The 18170-nt window shown below is 39.8% G+C and overlaps 1 protein-coding gene across 8 annotated transcripts in view; it reads right to left on the reverse strand.

Moving 5' to 3' along the window:
* The window catches only part of CSNK1A1 (casein kinase 1 alpha 1), a 50564-nt gene extending 32607 nt beyond the window's left edge, over positions 1 to 17957 (reverse strand). For 5 of the 8 annotated variants that reach the window (XM_048490655.1, XM_048490650.1, XM_048490652.1 and 2 more), the window contains exons 1-3: positions 17420 to 17957; positions 16413 to 16519; positions 2168 to 2294 (exon numbers count right to left, since the gene is read on the reverse strand). In XM_048490655.1, the coding sequence (XP_048346612.1) occupies positions 2168 to 2294; positions 16413 to 16519; positions 17420 to 17542 (357 nt within the window). In that variant the 5' untranslated portion in view covers positions 17543 to 17957. The remainder of the gene's footprint in view (positions 1 to 2167; positions 2295 to 16412; positions 16520 to 17419) is intronic. The other 3 variants (XM_048490654.1, XM_048490649.1, XM_048490656.1) reach the window with 2 other exon arrangements.
* Between the last annotated feature and the right edge of the window lie 213 nt (positions 17958 to 18170).

Raw genomic sequence — 18170 nt, forward strand, 5'->3', positions numbered from 1 at the left:
GTAGAAAAACAAGGAGAATTTGGACTTTACACCAGAAGCTAGACTGGAAAGTCAAGATTTTCTAGTCCCCCACAGATCAATCAATGCTTTCTAAATTCTGCGGCTTGGATCCTATGTCCTCGTTCTGTAAGTTTTCCTCTTGGGCTAATGGAGAGGCTGCCCTCTGCGGTGAAGTGCCATTCTTTTCATACTAGGCATTTTTGCAAGAGCAATGTTATTCAAGGACCTCCAAAGTGCCATTGTGAAGAGGGGACCATTTCCCCCAATGGCCAGAAAGAAGAGCACAGAGAACAAGACCATAAGTTCCAGGTCCACATATTCAGATATTTTCTGAATTGCAATTGCCATTCTCACATTAACCTGCAAAGGAGCATTTACTCAGCCATTTTAGTGGATATTACATTAATGTTTCTATTTACTGTGCAATTTTACCCAACTACTTCTACCTAGAAAACCTAGTCTGCTGCAGCAAAATCAGAAAGGAGTCAAGCAACTTCTTAGACTGACAATTTTATTCCAGAATAAGCCAGGGGGCAATCATCCTCCAACAGGCAAACTATTTATATAAGAGTTACAGATATTCTTAAATTTAACAAATATTCTACAATTAATAATCCTTTTGAGATCATCTTCCTACAATTACCTTTAACCATCAAGATTTAAGTAATGACTATTGGGGAACTGCGCAACTTTTGAAGGGTGATGATGCAGATTGAGATTTTGATGCCGTTTAAGATTTTCAATTCCTTGGCTCCATCATCAACTAAAAGGGAGATTGCAACCAAGAAATCAGAAGGAGATTGAAACTAGAAACTGCAGCCATGGAGGAGCTAGAAAAGATTCTTAAGTGTAAGAATGTGTTGCTGGCGACCAAGATCAAATTAATTCATGCCATAGTATTCTCTATTACTATGTTTGGATGTGAAAATTGGACAATGAAGAAAACTGACAGGAAGGAAGCTGATGTGCTTGAAATGCAGTGTTGGAAGAGAATTTTATAGATACTGTGGACCACTCAAAAGACGGATCAATGGCTTCTAGATGCTACAGAGAAAACACCCATTTGACCAGTGTTAATACCCACAGGAAATGGCTTGGGTGGCAATCATAGTGTAAAATATGCAGAAATAGTGTAAGAATATGCAGAAATAGTTAACAGTAGCTCATCTCTCATTCTGAACATGGCCCCAGAGTACAGATCAAGAGATAGGAAATGCTGTATTTTATGGTTTTAATGATGTTATGGCTCAAGGAGACTGTATTATTTATTTATTGTTTATCATTGCTCCTTGTATTGATATTTATTCTGATGCTCACCGCCCAGAGTCCTTAGGGGAAGGGCGGTAAATAAATTTGAAGATAAATAAATATGCATAAAAGGATCCCGAAACAATACTTCTACAAACAGTGGGCCCCTAGGTTTGCAGAAAACTTTGAAGGGGGGTTAAAATGCAAATAGAATCACAACTCATGCAAACAAAAGTGAAGTGAGACTGCAGAAGTGCTTCCAAGTTTAGATGCAGCCTGATGGGAGATGCCTGGGGGAACAAAAATCATGTTGGTCTGCTTTCTGTTTCAAGCTCAGATCATGCCCATCAGATAGCTAGAGACACTTTTGGCTTCAAGACAATTTCCCCCACCTCAGATTCCTTGGTCACAAGGAGTCTTATCACAGTGTATGTGGGGATGTCCCAGAGCCTAGTAGGGGAGGGTAGAAAGGGATGTGCCCTTCAGTATAAGGCTTCATAGGTTGCCTACCCATTTTACTCTAAATGCAAGACGCACTCATTCGCAAGCCTCGCTGGAGATATGGCTATAATAGCAAGCTGTCACTACAGAGTGGGGAATGTATGTACTGGCATTACTGTAACTGCCTATCCATTGAACTTCCTTCTTCTCATTAACATTTTGAATGCAAGACTACAAATAAGGGTAACTATGAAGAAAAAGCCTAATGTAGATGCTTGAATGGCTGTGTCAATCATTTTCTGAAATGCTGCCCTTGTACTAGAGACTACCATTAACGTTTCCTTTTTTGTTCCTATGTGGGTCAAATATTCACTAGAGTACATGAAATATAAAGTTATTCAGCTTGACCTACTTGGAAGAATGATGCAAACAGCACTTTCAAGCACTATAATTTCCCTTGTGTTAGAAATGCACATACCTGGTCTGCTAACATAAGTACTGTTTTCATTGTGAATCTGCGAGAACAGAAGTTGAAGAGATCTTCAAGGCTGGGCCCAAGAAGATCCATGACTAGAACATTGTAATCTTTCTCTTGACCATACCACCTGCAAAGAAGCAGACGTTATTAGCATCTTTTCACCTTGATCATCTCATTTTGTTAGTTCATTTGTTACAAAACTCTTTGCAGATGCAGTTCTTAAAATATTTTTTAGAGAATCCGATGAATTAACAACAATTTTAACCAAATCCCTATGGGTGACAGTGATATAAGCAACAGCGATGAGTAATATAGTGAGTAATATAGTGGGCACTTTTGTTATCTGTAACTGTCTTGGAAAGTAACAAAACCATTACAAAACCATTTTCTGGAAGTGACAAAGCACAATCATATATGCAACAATCTTCAATTATTCATCTCCTCCACCACCAATATTCTCAAGTATGTAAAAAAATAGCCCAGAGCTTTTGAACCAAGCTTTTTTGGCTCACTCAAGGATTTCAGTAACATATACACGCAATACTCACTTGGTTCTTCCTGTTAGGAGCAAATTAAGACTGGTGGGTGCTCCTTTTTTACTTCTATTCTTTGAAGAATTATACCAGAATAAAAGAATGAAGCAATGATTTCACATAGCTTTATGACACCACCATATACCAAATGAGATTTGACCACACGATGACATCTAAAGTGGGCAGAGTCACAATATGGTGACAGCAATGCTTCCCATCCTTATGTGACTACTGCCACCAGTAAATATGACAAAGTGTTTCAAGCATTTAGGTGATCCTTTAAAAATTACTGAAAAGAGAAGTCCTTGTTCACAGACAACAGTACTCTGAGGGGAGGGTGTATTTCAGCTCAGCCCGACAGTTCAGTTATAGAGTGGCAATAATTGGTGCAACCCAGCAACTGATTACTTAAAAGCATGTGACCAACAATGTCCTTAATGTATATAAAATGCTAAAGACAAAGCAGGTTGAACACTGGGCAGCCCACTACAGCAAAAACCCTAACATTGTACCATTTAAAATACAATGACTTCTGTGAACCACAGGTGATGTTTTAGAGGATGACATTTCAGGAACATGACCAACAACACTACCTTTACAGATAGCCAAAGTAGGAACAAAGGTATAAAATATGGATCTACTGTGCTTAAGGACAAGGCTTGTTGTAATTTTTTCATTGAAAAATTTATATACCAGCAATATAGATCTTTTTGTTGTTTTTAAAAACATAAGCTTTTAAATACACACACAGAGAGAGATAATTACAACAAAGCAAGTATTCAAAGTATAACTTACACCACCTGTGATGTAAAACAAAACTCTTAACTGAATCAAACAAAAGTCATTGAAAGGTCACACTAAGTTGGATCCTAAAAAACTTCTGAGAGTGTGAGTTTATGGGAGGTATTTTGCTGCTTCTTGAGGCCTGGTCCTGACTAACAGCACAGGATGCAGTACGCAGAGGTGTTTAATTCTCTGCCCCAACCATATTGTATTTACAGCATATTGTATTTACAGAAACCATATTGCTGTAATTCTCTGCCATACTGTATTTATAGCAATTCCCAAGGAACCCCCAACTCCAAAGTTCTTTGTAGAGGGACAGATGGGTGCAATAGAAAAATGAAAAAAATCCCACCTTCAAACTTGCTGTAACATTTTTTTAAAAGCAATATATCTGTTTCACCTTTGTCAACAAATGCAAAGTGCTAAAGTAGGATTTTTACTTTACTATAATATATTCACAAGGCTACCTTGTTGTTAAATTCATGACCCAGAAGCCACACTGATCTTTGCTACAATAATTTTTTTCACTTTTCTTTGATGTAGAAGGGACTGATAGAATCCCATAGCCCATAAAACCAATACGAACAGACATATTTCATTGAATCTGGCCCATAGCCCCACACCCAGAAGCCATTTCCAGGTACACAAAGCTAATCAAGAGCCTGGTACTGTTCAAAAGCTTAGGTTTCGTTAATAAAGTAATAATGAGAAGACCAGATATGCAAAAACTAAAGTCAGGCAGAGAGGTAAGAAAATATAGTAAAGGGAATGAATGCAGAAAACAAACAACTGCTTATACCAAGTAGCTGGCACCAAGAATAGAATCTTCCAAAGTGTTTAGATACCTGCTCAGTTCAAGTGCACCAAGGCTAGATTACTTGATGTCAACCAATAATTTCTGTGAACCTGAAAATTTTATTTTTCTCTGCACGATGGCAAGCAGTCTCACTGCCACCAACAAGCTCAACTAGAATTTTGCAATAAGCACAAGTACAGTGTACTGACTACAGGAGGCAAAGCGATAAATGCATGATGCTTCCCTACCTTCAGTGTGAACAGGCCTAAGGTGCTGCCCAACTGTAACATGTCATAAACAGAACTTGAAAAGTTGTTTTAGCTCAGGGGTCCGCTAATACAGTGTCACTGGGCACCATGGCACTTAGAAAGTGGATGGGGCCTGATAGGACTTTTGCCATTCTAACATGTCACTGGACAGCTCATGCAGATTTTTTGAAAAAACTGTTCAACCACAGCTGCCGCCACAGCTCAAGAATCTTCACCATGGCTCATTCCGCACATGCAGAATAATGCACTTTCAAACTGCTTTCAGTGCTCTTTGAAGCTGTGCGGAATGGCAAAATCCACTTGCAAACAGTTGTGAAAGTGGTTTGAAAACGCATTATTTTGCGTGTGCAGAAGGGGCCTATGTGACTGAAAGTAAGCTCAACACATTAGTATGATTGGTTCCATCTCCTGCAGGAGTCATTTGGGATGAGCCCACCTTGTGTATCAGAATTCCAAAGATACCCACACTCTCCAAAAACTATGTTCCCCCTGCTTTAGCTTAAACCAGTGGTTCTCAACCTTCCTAATGCCGCGACCCTTTAATACCGCCCAGAGCCCTCCGGGGGTTGGGCGATCTATCAGGTCTAATAAATAAAATAAATAGAAATAATACCGTTCCTCATGTTGTGGTGACCCCCAACCCTAATATTTATCCATTTTACAGATGGAGGACACTGATGCAGAGTCTTAGGCGACCCCTGTGAAAGGGTCGTTCGACCCCCAAAGAGGTCCCGACCCCCAGGTTGAGAACCACTGGCTTAAGCAGTATGATTTTGCTATTAGCTACAGAAACCTTAACACGTTTTAATCAAAGAATGATCGTAAGCTCTGTGCAGTATTAGCATGAGAAACATAAGCAGATTTAGTTTTAATTGTATAGCAGTGCTATGGCAGCCTTATTTGGTGCAGAACTTTGCATAAGTTCAGAATCCATTGATCACGTACTTTTAACATATCTCTTCCACACTGCTGGTGTACCTACTTTTAATATATCTCTTCCACACTGCTGGTGTACCATCCTGCGTTGCAAGAACGCTGAGAATGCAATTCACCCAGAACTCATTAGAATCCAGAGTCTGTCTGTGTGCCTTTAAGTTAAGACAGAAATATTTTTCCAGCACCAGACATCCACAGAGGTCTTTTGCATTGGCTGCGTGTAGATACCTAGAAAAGTTCCTGGATGAAGCTGGTGGATAGTAAGTAGATATACCTGGGTCTCTTTCTTATTATAAATCAAAATAAAAGTCATCATGAAGCACAGACAGAGGTGAAGAGGAGGCTATTTCAATTTGATAAAATTAGTACTGAACTTCATGCTGGGTGTGTTTGTTCTACATTGGATCTTTGAATATTACCTCTTGTTCACCTCCTGTTATAGCTAACCTTAGCATTCCAAACAGATGCTGTGAATTCACATTAGGTAATTTACCTACAGTAGAACTGAATTTTCTGACGACCTACATAGCTGTTGCACTGTTAAGACTGAGATTATCCAAGATGTGCTATTATTCTGCATGTCGTGGGCCTCACTTCGAGAACTGATAAGTCCTATTGAGAAAATATCAACTTGCTCCAGAATCAAAGGCAGACTCCTTTCTGTTAGCTTAGCAGATCGGAAACTACAAGATCAGTAACTACATTTCTGTCTGCTGTAATATTTTTACAGCGCTCTCATGCTCAATAGTGCTAATTTTTATTATGTTTAAGTTTTATACAATTTCTAGTAGAGTTTAACAACACTGTGCAACTAATTTTAATCTTGTACAGTTCACAATCTCAGCCTGAAAGAGCTGTTAATAAAAGTTAAATACAGCAGTATTGACAACATATTCATTGTTATGCTATGTATATCGGTATCCTGAAACATAAAAATTGCCTAATCATTCAGAAACTGCACTCTATTGTCACTAGAAATGTGAAGGGCTCGGAATCCCCCCCCCCTCAGTTTTTTTTTTTGTCAGGGTCCTCCCTCCCTCCCCAAATTTTCAATGGAAAATTTTGGGGGGCACTGAAAAATTCCTATGAAATATTTTCTCTTTCCAAATGAATGACATGTGTTTAAAGATAAGGTGGGAATGCTGTAGACATATACAGTTCTTAATTCAAAATCAATTTCTGTATCTAGAAAAATACATAATCCTTAGAAGGGGAGCATGCAGGGCTCTCACTGCTTTTCAACTGTTGCTGCTTTCTGTTGTTCTTGTGACTTGCCTTGTGGCTGACCTTTTCCTCTCCCTCTCAAACCACTGTGACACACGTCCTCACATTTGGATAAAAGTAGTTTCTTGCTCTACCTTGCAGGAGGGAGAAAAAAGATCAGGAGGTAGGGCAGAAACTACACCAAAGCCTCTGACAAACCTTGAAAACTATATTGAAAACTTTGCCCTAAACGATTAGAGAAAATTAAGCTGCATGTGCTAAGACAGGACAGGGTGCATCAGCTTGCAGCTTTCGTCCAAGAACTGGGCATATAAGCAATTTTGCTTGTGCAAAACCAAATCAAAACATTTACTATCAAATATTACAATTTTATTCACTAAGTTAGATATGATGCATTTTATCCTGTTAAAGTAGTAAAATAAGTTTTGATTTGATAGGAAAGTAAATACTGCATGTATAACAATATTTTGCAAAATTTGCTTTTCCCCCTGGAAAAAAAATGGGGAAAATGTTTTTCTATAGCTTCAAAATGTTCTGACATTTTATCTCTTTAACTGCGACACCTTTCAATTGCATCTCTATCCTTCTGTTACAGTAATACACCATACACAAAGCAGAAAAAGGCAGGTAATTATTATAGTCTATAGCAATTCCCTTTTTTTCAAGGTAGTACAATATGGAAATGAGTAGGGGTGGTGATTTGGTAAATGCAAATCACTTTTAAAAGCCCCGGAAAAACCCTTATCGATGTTTTTTTTAATTTAACTTTTAAAAACTCCAGGTTTTTTGGAAGAGCTGAATTAGCCTGGTGCTAAAAAAGCCACCTGATCCTGCAGGCAGCCCTCTCCCCACGCCCCTCACAAAGCCAGGAGGGAGGTGGCAACTGGAAGCTGGTTCAGCTTGCTTGTAGACAGCAGAACTCTCTGCAAGCAACCCCCCACCACATCACAAAGTTGGTTTCTTCAGTGTTACTGATAATTTTCAGGTCTTTTAATGCCAAACTCAAAATTTACCAAGTAAAGAAAAAAAAAGTTCATCCCTAGGAATGACTACTGTGAGGTGTGTTGAAAGGAAAATGGCATCTTGTGGGTGGGGCCTTTTCAGAGCATGAATATGCACACCTTTCCATTCTGATGGTGTGATAGCACTTTTGGACTGCACTCAAAAAGGTTGGAAAACTGCAGTTTTGGGGAAGAGTGCACTGAAGATGTAGAAAGGACAATGAAAGAACAACCTCCTGCAGAACGCTCCACACAAAAGAGCACTCCTTGTTTGAAAACTTAAAAGGAGAAAAATATGCATGTGGAGGCAGTCTAAGGTGTGGCGAAGACCCCTATGCACCCCTGCACCACCATACCCTTGGCACTGCTGCTGTTCTATTTTCCAGGAGTTCTTCTCTCAGGGGAGCATTCCAAAATGTGCAGACTGAAGTGGTCGGTCCATTTTACCACCTCAGCAGGCAACCCTCTGATTTCCACCTCATTTCCCTGCACATATAAATCAACCAGCAGACCCCAGCTTGGCTCTGATTCAGCATATGTCATTCACTATGCTGGGAAATTAATGTGATTCTACAGCTCACCCATTTGGCTAACCTGGCATCTTGACAACTCAGACAACTCTTATCTCATGCACCTTCAGACATCTAGCATTCATTTAACCTAGACCACAGAAAATTAAAAATTTAAACATCAAAAAAAGAAACGACACAACTGTAAAATTTGTAACTGCTGAGCTATACAAGTACCAGCACCATCTCTGAGTTTAACTTCACAAAAACCATAATATTAATAAGCATTTAATATAGTACAAGGAATTCAATTTCAAACAAGCAGAACCTACAGTCCACATATTATGCTGAAGATTAAAAATCACAAGACACAGCCAATCAGCTGAAACTAAAGCCAGTCTTCACAAGCAGCAGTAACCCAGAGAAACAAGATGCTTTCTGCTCCCAAATAATACACACTTGCCGATCTTTCATGAGCCTAGGAAAAGGCACGGAGAAAAAAAAATCTTCTGTATTCAAGCAAGTTTTATCTAATTTATTCCACTACCAGTACTGCAGAATTCTAATATGAAAACTCCCTAAGACACCTGGTTACCTAAAAATATTCTTATATACAGCACTGAAATTGCCAAAGAATGAAAATTTATCCAACTGATATTGACAGAATGCCACTGAATACCTAATATTGTGATGATGCAAATATGATGACTCAAAATGCAACCATGTATCTGACAAGTGAAAGTAGAAGAAAATGACAAAAATTTACTTTGGATCAAAGCAGCTGTTGGCATATTTGCCTATAAACGTCTACACTGAACACAATTCAGAAGTACTCCAGATCCACCTTCCTGAAATTTCAAAATCTGTTTTAACTGGATATACCTGTACAATAAAACTACTGATATGCTTAAACAATGCCCTAGTATAACCTTAGTATAGCTATAGCCTTAGGTTCATATTGCCAAATTCTTCTCCACAATTTCTAAATGGGTATAAGACCACAAAGCAAGAGGGGAATGAACTGGACTGTATATATCATGAACCATCAAGATGATTGTGCCTACGGAGCTGCAAGGAAAAAAAATACAGCCACATCACAGAGATGGCAGCTAGGTCATTATATGCAGCCCTAGTTCATACTAGGATTCTCTGGACACTGTCATATGCCAAACATACAACTGAATAGTTACATTCACTCAAACTACTTGCATCAACAATAAAACCCTCGTTACTGTTGAAATACATGAACAACCAATCCAGCAAATTTTTTCCAAAGTGAACAAGATTAATGAGTACATACTAACCCAAGAAGAAAAGCAAGCAAAGCCTTCTAATTCAAACCCTCTAAACACAGTGGTGTCCAAACTATGGCCTGCCAGATGTTCATGGACCATGCTTCCCATCAGCCCCTGCCAGCCTGGCCAACTGGCAGAGATAATGGGAACTGTAGTCCATGAACATCTGGAGGACCATAGTTGGGGCATCACTGTGAGACAGATGCAGAAATAATAGCCTGACTTTTAGGACAATGCCTAAAAAATTGGAATATTTGCTGTTTTAACATTACAATCATCACCTATCTATCCTAGAGCAGACAGTGAACTGTGATGACACTGTTTATAGATACAGTGACCACCAATCCATCTGTTTTAATTTGTTTGGGGATGATGCTATGAAAAAGCAAACTAAGACAGCAGGGAACACCCTCAATAAACTAAGAATTAACAAAAGTTCAGATAACAGCATGTTACTGAAAATGCAGGTCTGCCTAAACGGAAAATTTAAATAAGAATCCATCTCTTTTTGAGCTTTCCCACTGAGAGGATTTCATGCCTTCCCACTAAGATACTTGACTTTCACTCCAGAATGGCAAATCATACATGAACACAGAAATCACTAATTAAAATTATAAACGCCTGTCCATCACAAACAAGGCAGAGCCTTGCCCTATTCCAATCTGCACTAGGAATGGATAATGGAAAGTATGCCACATCACTAAAAAAAAGTAGTTTAATCCTATGGATGGATCCCTCTTGTATCATCTTCAGCCATGACTAACCCATGTTTTTGTTATACGACTAAGTAATGGATAAGCATTTTTAACAGTCAAGGTAATAGCCACCTTGGGAACCCTGAACTGAATGGAAATGTGGAATAGAAACATTTTAAAAGTTCAGCCCCACCCACCTCACAGGGTGTTTGTTGTGGGGGAGAAGGGCAAGGAGATTGTAAGCCCATCTGAGTCTCCTACAGGAAAGAAAGGGGGGATATAAATCCAAACTCCTCTTCTAAATAAACTAAGATAAAGCTATTTTAATTCTAGAGACAGGTACATTCCAGGCTTTTACTGTTGGCCAGTTCTAATCAAGAAATATGTACATCACATTTTCTTAGGCATTAGCCATTTTCCAGAATAAATGAGATTAGTAAACCAAGTTAAGGTTTTAAAAAGCCACATTTCCATAATAACAAACAAGCTTTAGATTGATGATTTTTCTTTGCTTTTATGAGCCACCCAAAAAATTAAGGCGCCACACATATTTTAGGCCTTCAGGGCTTTATATTTTAATCAAAATATTTTCTAATTATTGCTGCCACAAAACTTAATGTTAACCTCTCCATTTTTTTGTAATTTTACAACTATAACAAAAATGATATAGCATATTAAAAAATATGGGGTTACCATAGTTATCAACCCAACAAAAAAGGTTACTTTACACCCCTTATCTAAACAAGCTTTGTACTTCTACTGAGAATCACCAAGAGGCATAGACAAAAAAATTATCATTGAAAATGCTAAACATACTGACATTTTTAAGTGCCATGTGTGCCAGGGATTTGTGGAGCCTTGCTTTAGAGTTGAAAAGAACTTCTTTGAGCAAGCCTAAACAATTGTGTAATATTTTTATTATTGTTACTGAACCTGTGCTTAGCAAATATAAGTTCACAAACAGAACCAAGATGCACATTCTGATCCAACTGCTACCTGTATGGAAGGCTGCTTTCACACTGCCCCTTGTTCTTTGGTCACAAACCCCACTGAGACCTTAAACACACACAAAGCTTCACCTCCCTAGATCTGTAAATATACTACAATCCATATGCGTTAATCTAAGTTTCAGAAGCAACCTATCAAGCTATAAAACCTGTCACTTTCCTGAAAGGAAGTGGTCTCAAAATCCTCTTCATGGAAATGTAACTGTGTGACAACTGGGATCTTGGCTTGTACTAAAGTTAGAAGTTCAGGTGATTGATAGAAAGGATGGAATAACTTGTGACTGTGTTGCAACAGCAATGTACGGTATCCATAATCCAATTACAACACCATTTTTCATTCTAATTTCAGTACGACTGGTTTCAAAGCTAATATTCAGCAAAACAAATCAACAATTTTACTTATAATAAAAACTCATACAACTACCATGTTAACTGCTGGGAGATGAACTCTATATGTGGGTAGAACCTTGTCCCAATCCTTCATATATAAAAAATCCAATATGGTAAAGATGTGAAGTTCAGTTAACACATAACAGTGCGCCCTGGTTACATCTAGATTAGATTATTACAATCCACTCGACTTGGGGCTTCAACTGTTGCAGAATGTTGCAGTCAGGATATTGACTGGAGTGAGTCACAGAAACCAATCACTCCAGTCTCACAGCATGTGCAAAGGCTTCCAATTTGTTTCCAGGCAGGATTCAAGGTACTGGTGTTGACCTTTAAAGTCTTATTTGGTTTTACCAGAATAACTGAAGGACCATGCACTTCCTCATGAACCTATTCAACCACTATGGTCACCTTCTAAAACCCTACTATGGTTTCCATGATTCAGGGGGTTGAAATCCAGGAGATAACCTTCTCAGCAGTGGTATTACAACTCTAGAGTCTAGACCAGGGGTAGGGAACCTGCGGCTCTCCAGATGTTCAGGAACTACAATTCCCATCAGCCTCTGTCAGCATGGCCAATTGGCCATGCTGGTAGGGGCTGATGGGACATGTAGTTCCTGAACATCTGGAGAGCCGCAGGTTCCCTACCCCTGGTCTAGACTCTCCCCAGGAGATTCATCTGTCCACTTCTGTTGCCACTTTCTGTGAGCAGGTGAAGACTTTTTAAATGTTATTTGGCATTTCCTAAGTGATTCCTCCTTCCAGCCAAATATTTTAATTGTTGTTTGTAAGGTTCTTATGTGTATTTTAGCTCTAGCTTTAATTGTTTTAACAATATGTTTTAGTTGGTTTTAATTTTTAATATATGATATGTATGTGTTGCTAGCCACCTCGGTGGCCCTTATTAGACAGATAAGCAAGGTACAACAATTTGTGAAATAAACCATTAGTTTCAGGAGAATATAAAACAAGAGTCCAATTGGTAGAGAGCAACAAAATGTATTCTAGCATCAATTTTCATGAGTCAGAGCTCACTTTATCACATGCATCTGCTGAAGTAAGCTCTGACTCACAACAGGAGCTAATAAACAGGAGCAAACGTTAGTTCTTCAAGGTGCAACTGGACTCCTGACTGATACTGATTCTCGTGAAGCAATCTCACCCCATATACTTTGTGTATACGTTTCAGCCAGCTATCTCATTATTTGAAAAACAATGCTAACATTACAGAAAAACTGTCCAGTTCTACAACTTAAGACTGGATTGGACAAGACTGTTCAATTTCTCTAAATGAAAACTGACAATGAATAATTTGCCAAAACCAACGAAGCAGCAATTCCCAGACATACCATGTTTCAGTGTATAACCTCCAAAAGACTACACATCAACATAACTCAGCCAAGGTAAACATTCTGATCTTCTGAATTTAATGCATCACCAATCTCTGGACACAAATGCAATATATGTACTTCAGTGCCCTGATAATTGTTAAAATTCTCAACTACACTGAAAAGATTTTAATAGCAACAGCTTTTAACATCTCAAAGCAACACTGTACTGGGCTTACGAAGATATTATGCAAACAAAACAAGGCCTAACATGGGTGACAAGTCAGCTGTCCCTCAAAGACCATGATCTGGCCACAGTGATTCATGGTCTGTAACATCCAAGTTAGGCTACTTAATGTGCTTTACAAGGGCTATCTTTGAACACAGTCAAGAAACTTTAGCCAGTCAAAAATGCAGCAGCCAGGCTATTGTCTGGAGCAAGACACAGGGATCATATCACTCTAAGTGCACAACATACTATACTGGCTGCCCACTTATTTCCAGCCACAAGTCAAGGTGCTAACTTTTACTCTTAAAGATCTACATGGCTTATGTACAGGGTACTTGAAAGACCCCCTCCTCCCATATTACCTAGCCCACCAGTTAAGATCTGCTTTACAAGCCTTGCTATCTGTACCCCTACTTTTAAAGAGCCACATGGCAACCGGAGGCAGGGCTTTTTCAGTGGTGGCACCTCACTTGTGGAATGCCTTCCTCTTGAAGCCTGGCACCTACGCTGCTTTCATTTAGGCACTAGGCCAAAGAGTTTCTTTTCAGCCAAGATTTCAATTAAGAGGCTGATTATTTAACACTATTTTCGTCTGAAAACAGTTACTTTAAGCTGTCTGTGGTTAATTTTTATGAATTATTATTTTTCTGCTGGTCTGTGGCTTTTTAATACTTATTTTAATTAATATTTCAAAATATTTTATGTTTATTTTGTAAGCCGCTTCAGGCACATTTCTAGAAAAGCAACAGAAACATTCTAAATAATTATAATTTAAAACTCAAACCACTGTTTGAGCTTTTCAACAGGAAAACCACAGTTTTATCATCCTCGCAACACATAGCTTTGTAGTGCTGCCATTTTGCTGCTGGTAATGATTACATCTATGATTTGTTAATTCAGATATCACACTGAATCACAGTTGGCACAAATCACAGTTTGCAAACCTGCTGCAAATATGGGTTTGGATTCTGGCTTGTCAACCAACTGCAAGCTTTAGTTTGTCAATTCAGACATCACATCAAACCCAGTTTCCTTAACTAAGTCTGGTATCATGCCTAAATTGTGTTATTACCTGCAAAAGTGTAGCTGTCAACATTTCATAAGCATTTATCATTAAAATTATTTACAGCCAAATATAAAACAGCAAAAGCTGCAACACATATATATTGAATTCGTACCCCTCCTTTCTCAACAATGGAGACTCAAAGTAGTCACATCATTGTCCTTCTCACCATTTAAATCCTAAAAGCCATCTTATGCCATAGGTTAGATGGAGAACATATGACTGGCCCAAGGTCACTCATCAAGCTTCCATGGCAAAGAAGATGTGAACATGAGACCTCCATATCCTTGCTCAACACTCTACCCACTGTAGCATGCTAGCTCATTCATGTGTGTGTATGTTCTTCCATAGTAATGTTCATTTACAATACGTTTCATGGTTTTGTGCAATAAAAATGTCAGTGAATTACTTCTGATGAAGAACAGCACAGCCACCCCTCCAAATAACCCATGTTGTGGCACCCACTAATTGATAAGTTACCCTCCCACCCAAACAAATTAATTGCAGTGGCATCTTTTGGTATGCAAAGTATCTGGCTGGGTAGCTATTCCTGAAAACACTTACTTTTAGCTGCTGCCATTAATTTGGTTTTTGAAAAAGAACACTAAATTGTATATTCTTATAAACTGGAAAATGTGATCAACACAATATTCAAACAAGAAAATTTCTAAACTCAACAGCAGTCTTGCAAAGGCACAATGATTCACTATAATCCAACTGTTAATGGCACCTACAGACCTTTGCTAACATATGACAAACAGGTTTGAAAGCAAGGTATTTTAACAGGGCTTCAGAAACATAGATGCTTATATTACACTCTACATCAAAGCATAGATCTAAACAGCATCTCAGAGGTTATTTATCTGAAAAAGAGTGAAAATTCAACAGACGGAAAATTTGTTGTTTAATTAATGCTGTTTTATCCTTACAGCTGCACAAGGAACTAAAACTGGAAGGCAGGAGGAGGGATGAGTTTGTTGATTCACATAATTTTATATTCATTCTTTAAGATCTTTAAGACACCATGTTACCTTAAAGTGTATACAACCTCTAAACAGCAGATTTATTTATTTATTATTTATTTTATTTTATTAAACTTATAGGCCGCCTATCCCCGAAGGGCTCACTACCAAGATATCACGTTTAAATTGAAAACTGAACTTTTAAACTGGTTAGAATAGAATTTAATTAGGGTAGACAAATGAAGTACCTTAAATAGGTTTGTTCTACCCTCACACACAGGGGACACTTTGATCTTAGAATATACTGCCATATGCTACACTACTAAATATATGATCAATGAAAATGTTTAGAATGTCTTGCTACCTAAACCAATGAAGTCCTACACATATTTCTCCAAATACTGATTTTATATTAGTAAAATTCAGAAATGAAACCCTGCCGTATCTCAAGACACTTTACGGCGGTGACTGTAAAACTTTAAAACACCTGTAAAATATTCTTGAGAGAATCCCTGAAATCCTTTTACCAAGTTTAAGAAAACTGCCTTTTACATACTAACCCCTCGCACAAAATCAGATCATGCTCTTCTTGATTATACCTCACACCAGAAAGTCTAAAAAAAATTCTCTCCCAAGGAGTAATAAAGTGAAGAAACTATTTTACATGGCAGTGTGTTATTACCAAGAACCCCGTGACACATGTATTATCAGCTAGTGAAAGAGGCTTTCATCCAACTCCTCTCCCCAGTTCTCAGAAGCCCCCATCTAGCTGATGCAATATAGATTCTAGAAATGAATTGGAGAATAGCAAAGAAATATATCTCACTTCCCACCTGATTATGATAAAGGTTTAAGTACTGACATCCGCCATTTTCTAAGGAGAGGAGGAAGACATGTTGGAACAAAAACACAAAAGAGAGCAGCCATTTCCACTGGAACATCTCAATCCTCGCTGTGAGTAGCCAAGCAACTCAGATTCAAAGACTGCAGCCTCAACAAATTTATTCAGAGTGGAGTTGAGGTAGGTAAGGGGAACAACCAGCTGGCAAATTAGGATCCTTCAAGATCGTTTTGCAGATGCAGCTTGTTGTTGCTTTCAAGAGTTTCAAGGGAACACATATCACACTCCTCTATCACATACATACACACAAAAAACAAAATATATAAATCCTCTGAGGAAAAAAAAGGAAGCGTTTGACCTCCTATGAGCTATAATTCTTACCGTATGTGAGGGATGCCAACTCCCCCTTGCAGAATCTTGTACAATTTGCTTTCATATAGCAGCTGGGGATGCCTGGCCTTCTGTGACTCCAACTTCACAGCCACTTCCTGCAGTGGAGAGGGGACATGGGTGAGAGATCCACTTGACTGGAGGACCCCATCTCGGCTACAGGAATTATTAGGAGCAAGCCTTCTACAAGAGAAAATCCTCTGAAATGTCAGCCTCTGTCAACATGCCACATAGTGATAACTTGCACATAAATAGGTACTGGAGAGAAAGAAGCCATCAGCCTACTAGCATGGACTGATGGTTCTGACAAAGCATCTTTAGAAGATTTCCTTTCCCGATTAAACATGAACAAGATTAGGAGAAAGAGTCCCAGAAGGGATTTTCTCGCCACCCAATCATGAGAACTACATACTTCTCTCCTGACGCCAGGTAACCAGCAGCTTAATTTACAACTAGTACATACAACTTTCTTCAGCGACAACACTATTAAGCTTCCCAAAACACCATTTCTTTAACAAAATTAAAAAGTCACTATATTTTCCAACGCTTTAGCCAAGTACTGCAGCCTCATTATTGCAAAGTCACAAGGAAAACCCCTAAACAAAATCTTCTGAGGAAATACGTAAAAGGAGCCCACCTCACGAAAGTTCTCACAATTTATCACCGTCTTCAGTAAATTCCTTAGTACAAACCTCACAACCAATCTTAAATTACTCGGACAATCTCGACCTAAAACCACAGCTATCTAAAGGAGAGAGAAGAGACGAAAGGAGGGTACAGAGGGACTGTCTTCCTAAATCAGGAAGAACCGGGACAACCCTACGACTGAGACCGGAAAAGCAAGCCAGCCAGTCTCTTGGAAAGAGGGGTCCTTTTTCGGAAAGATACGCTCAGGACCACGGGGCCAGAAGAGACCGTCGTCTATCCACTGATCTCCGCCCTGAAGCCGACGTAGTGGCAGCAAAAGGGCCAGGGCCCGGGCGCCCGGCAGCCCTTACCTCCCCGTTGGTGATATTGATGGCCAGGTATATGTCCCCAAAGGAGCCCGAGCCGATCTTCCGCACTAGCTTGTATTTGCCCCCGACGATGAACTCGGCCTTGGAGCCACTGCTGCTCGCCATGGTCGGTGAGGAATGGGAAAAGGGAGGGAGGGGGGGGGTTATTCACACTCCGGCCGAGTCTTTCCTTTGGGGAGCTCCTGCTCGACAACGATCAAGGATCTGAGGGTGGGGGGAAGAGGGGGGAAGGGAAGGGGGGGAGGGCTCCGCTTCCCGCAGCTCCGTCCACACCAGGCCTCTTCCTACGGCGGACGTCCTAGGCGCTTTCCTGGCTGCCAACGCGCCTCTTGCCCTCGGAGGAGAGGTAGCGCTCCGCGCCGGACCGAAAAGCAGCAGTCCAAGCGGGTCCAGCCGCCACAGCGAGCGGGCGCTTCATTCGACCGCCGCCATCTTGTCTGCCTCTCGCTGCTGATATCCAGGACACAAAATGCCTCCAGCCCGCGACCGACGCTTCTTCACCGCGCGGAGGACTCTGGGAAACAAGGGTTGAGAGAAAGAGAGCGGCTTTCTGCGCATGCGTTTCCCGGAGGGAGGAAAAGAGGACGAGCCGGAAGTATGCATGATCGTTACGCCCTGACAGGGCGAGTCGCGCTCGAAGCACGCGTGTGCTCGAAACGGAACGGTTTATTCATGTAATTTTTTTTTCTCTCCGAGGCGATTGTTCTGGGAACGTTTGGGTCGGTAGCCCCGC

Source organism: Sphaerodactylus townsendi, linkage group LG03, assembly GCF_021028975.2.
Source record: "Sphaerodactylus townsendi isolate TG3544 linkage group LG03, MPM_Stown_v2.3, whole genome shotgun sequence".
Classification (NCBI taxonomy): domain Eukaryota; kingdom Metazoa; phylum Chordata; class Lepidosauria; order Squamata; family Sphaerodactylidae; genus Sphaerodactylus; species Sphaerodactylus townsendi.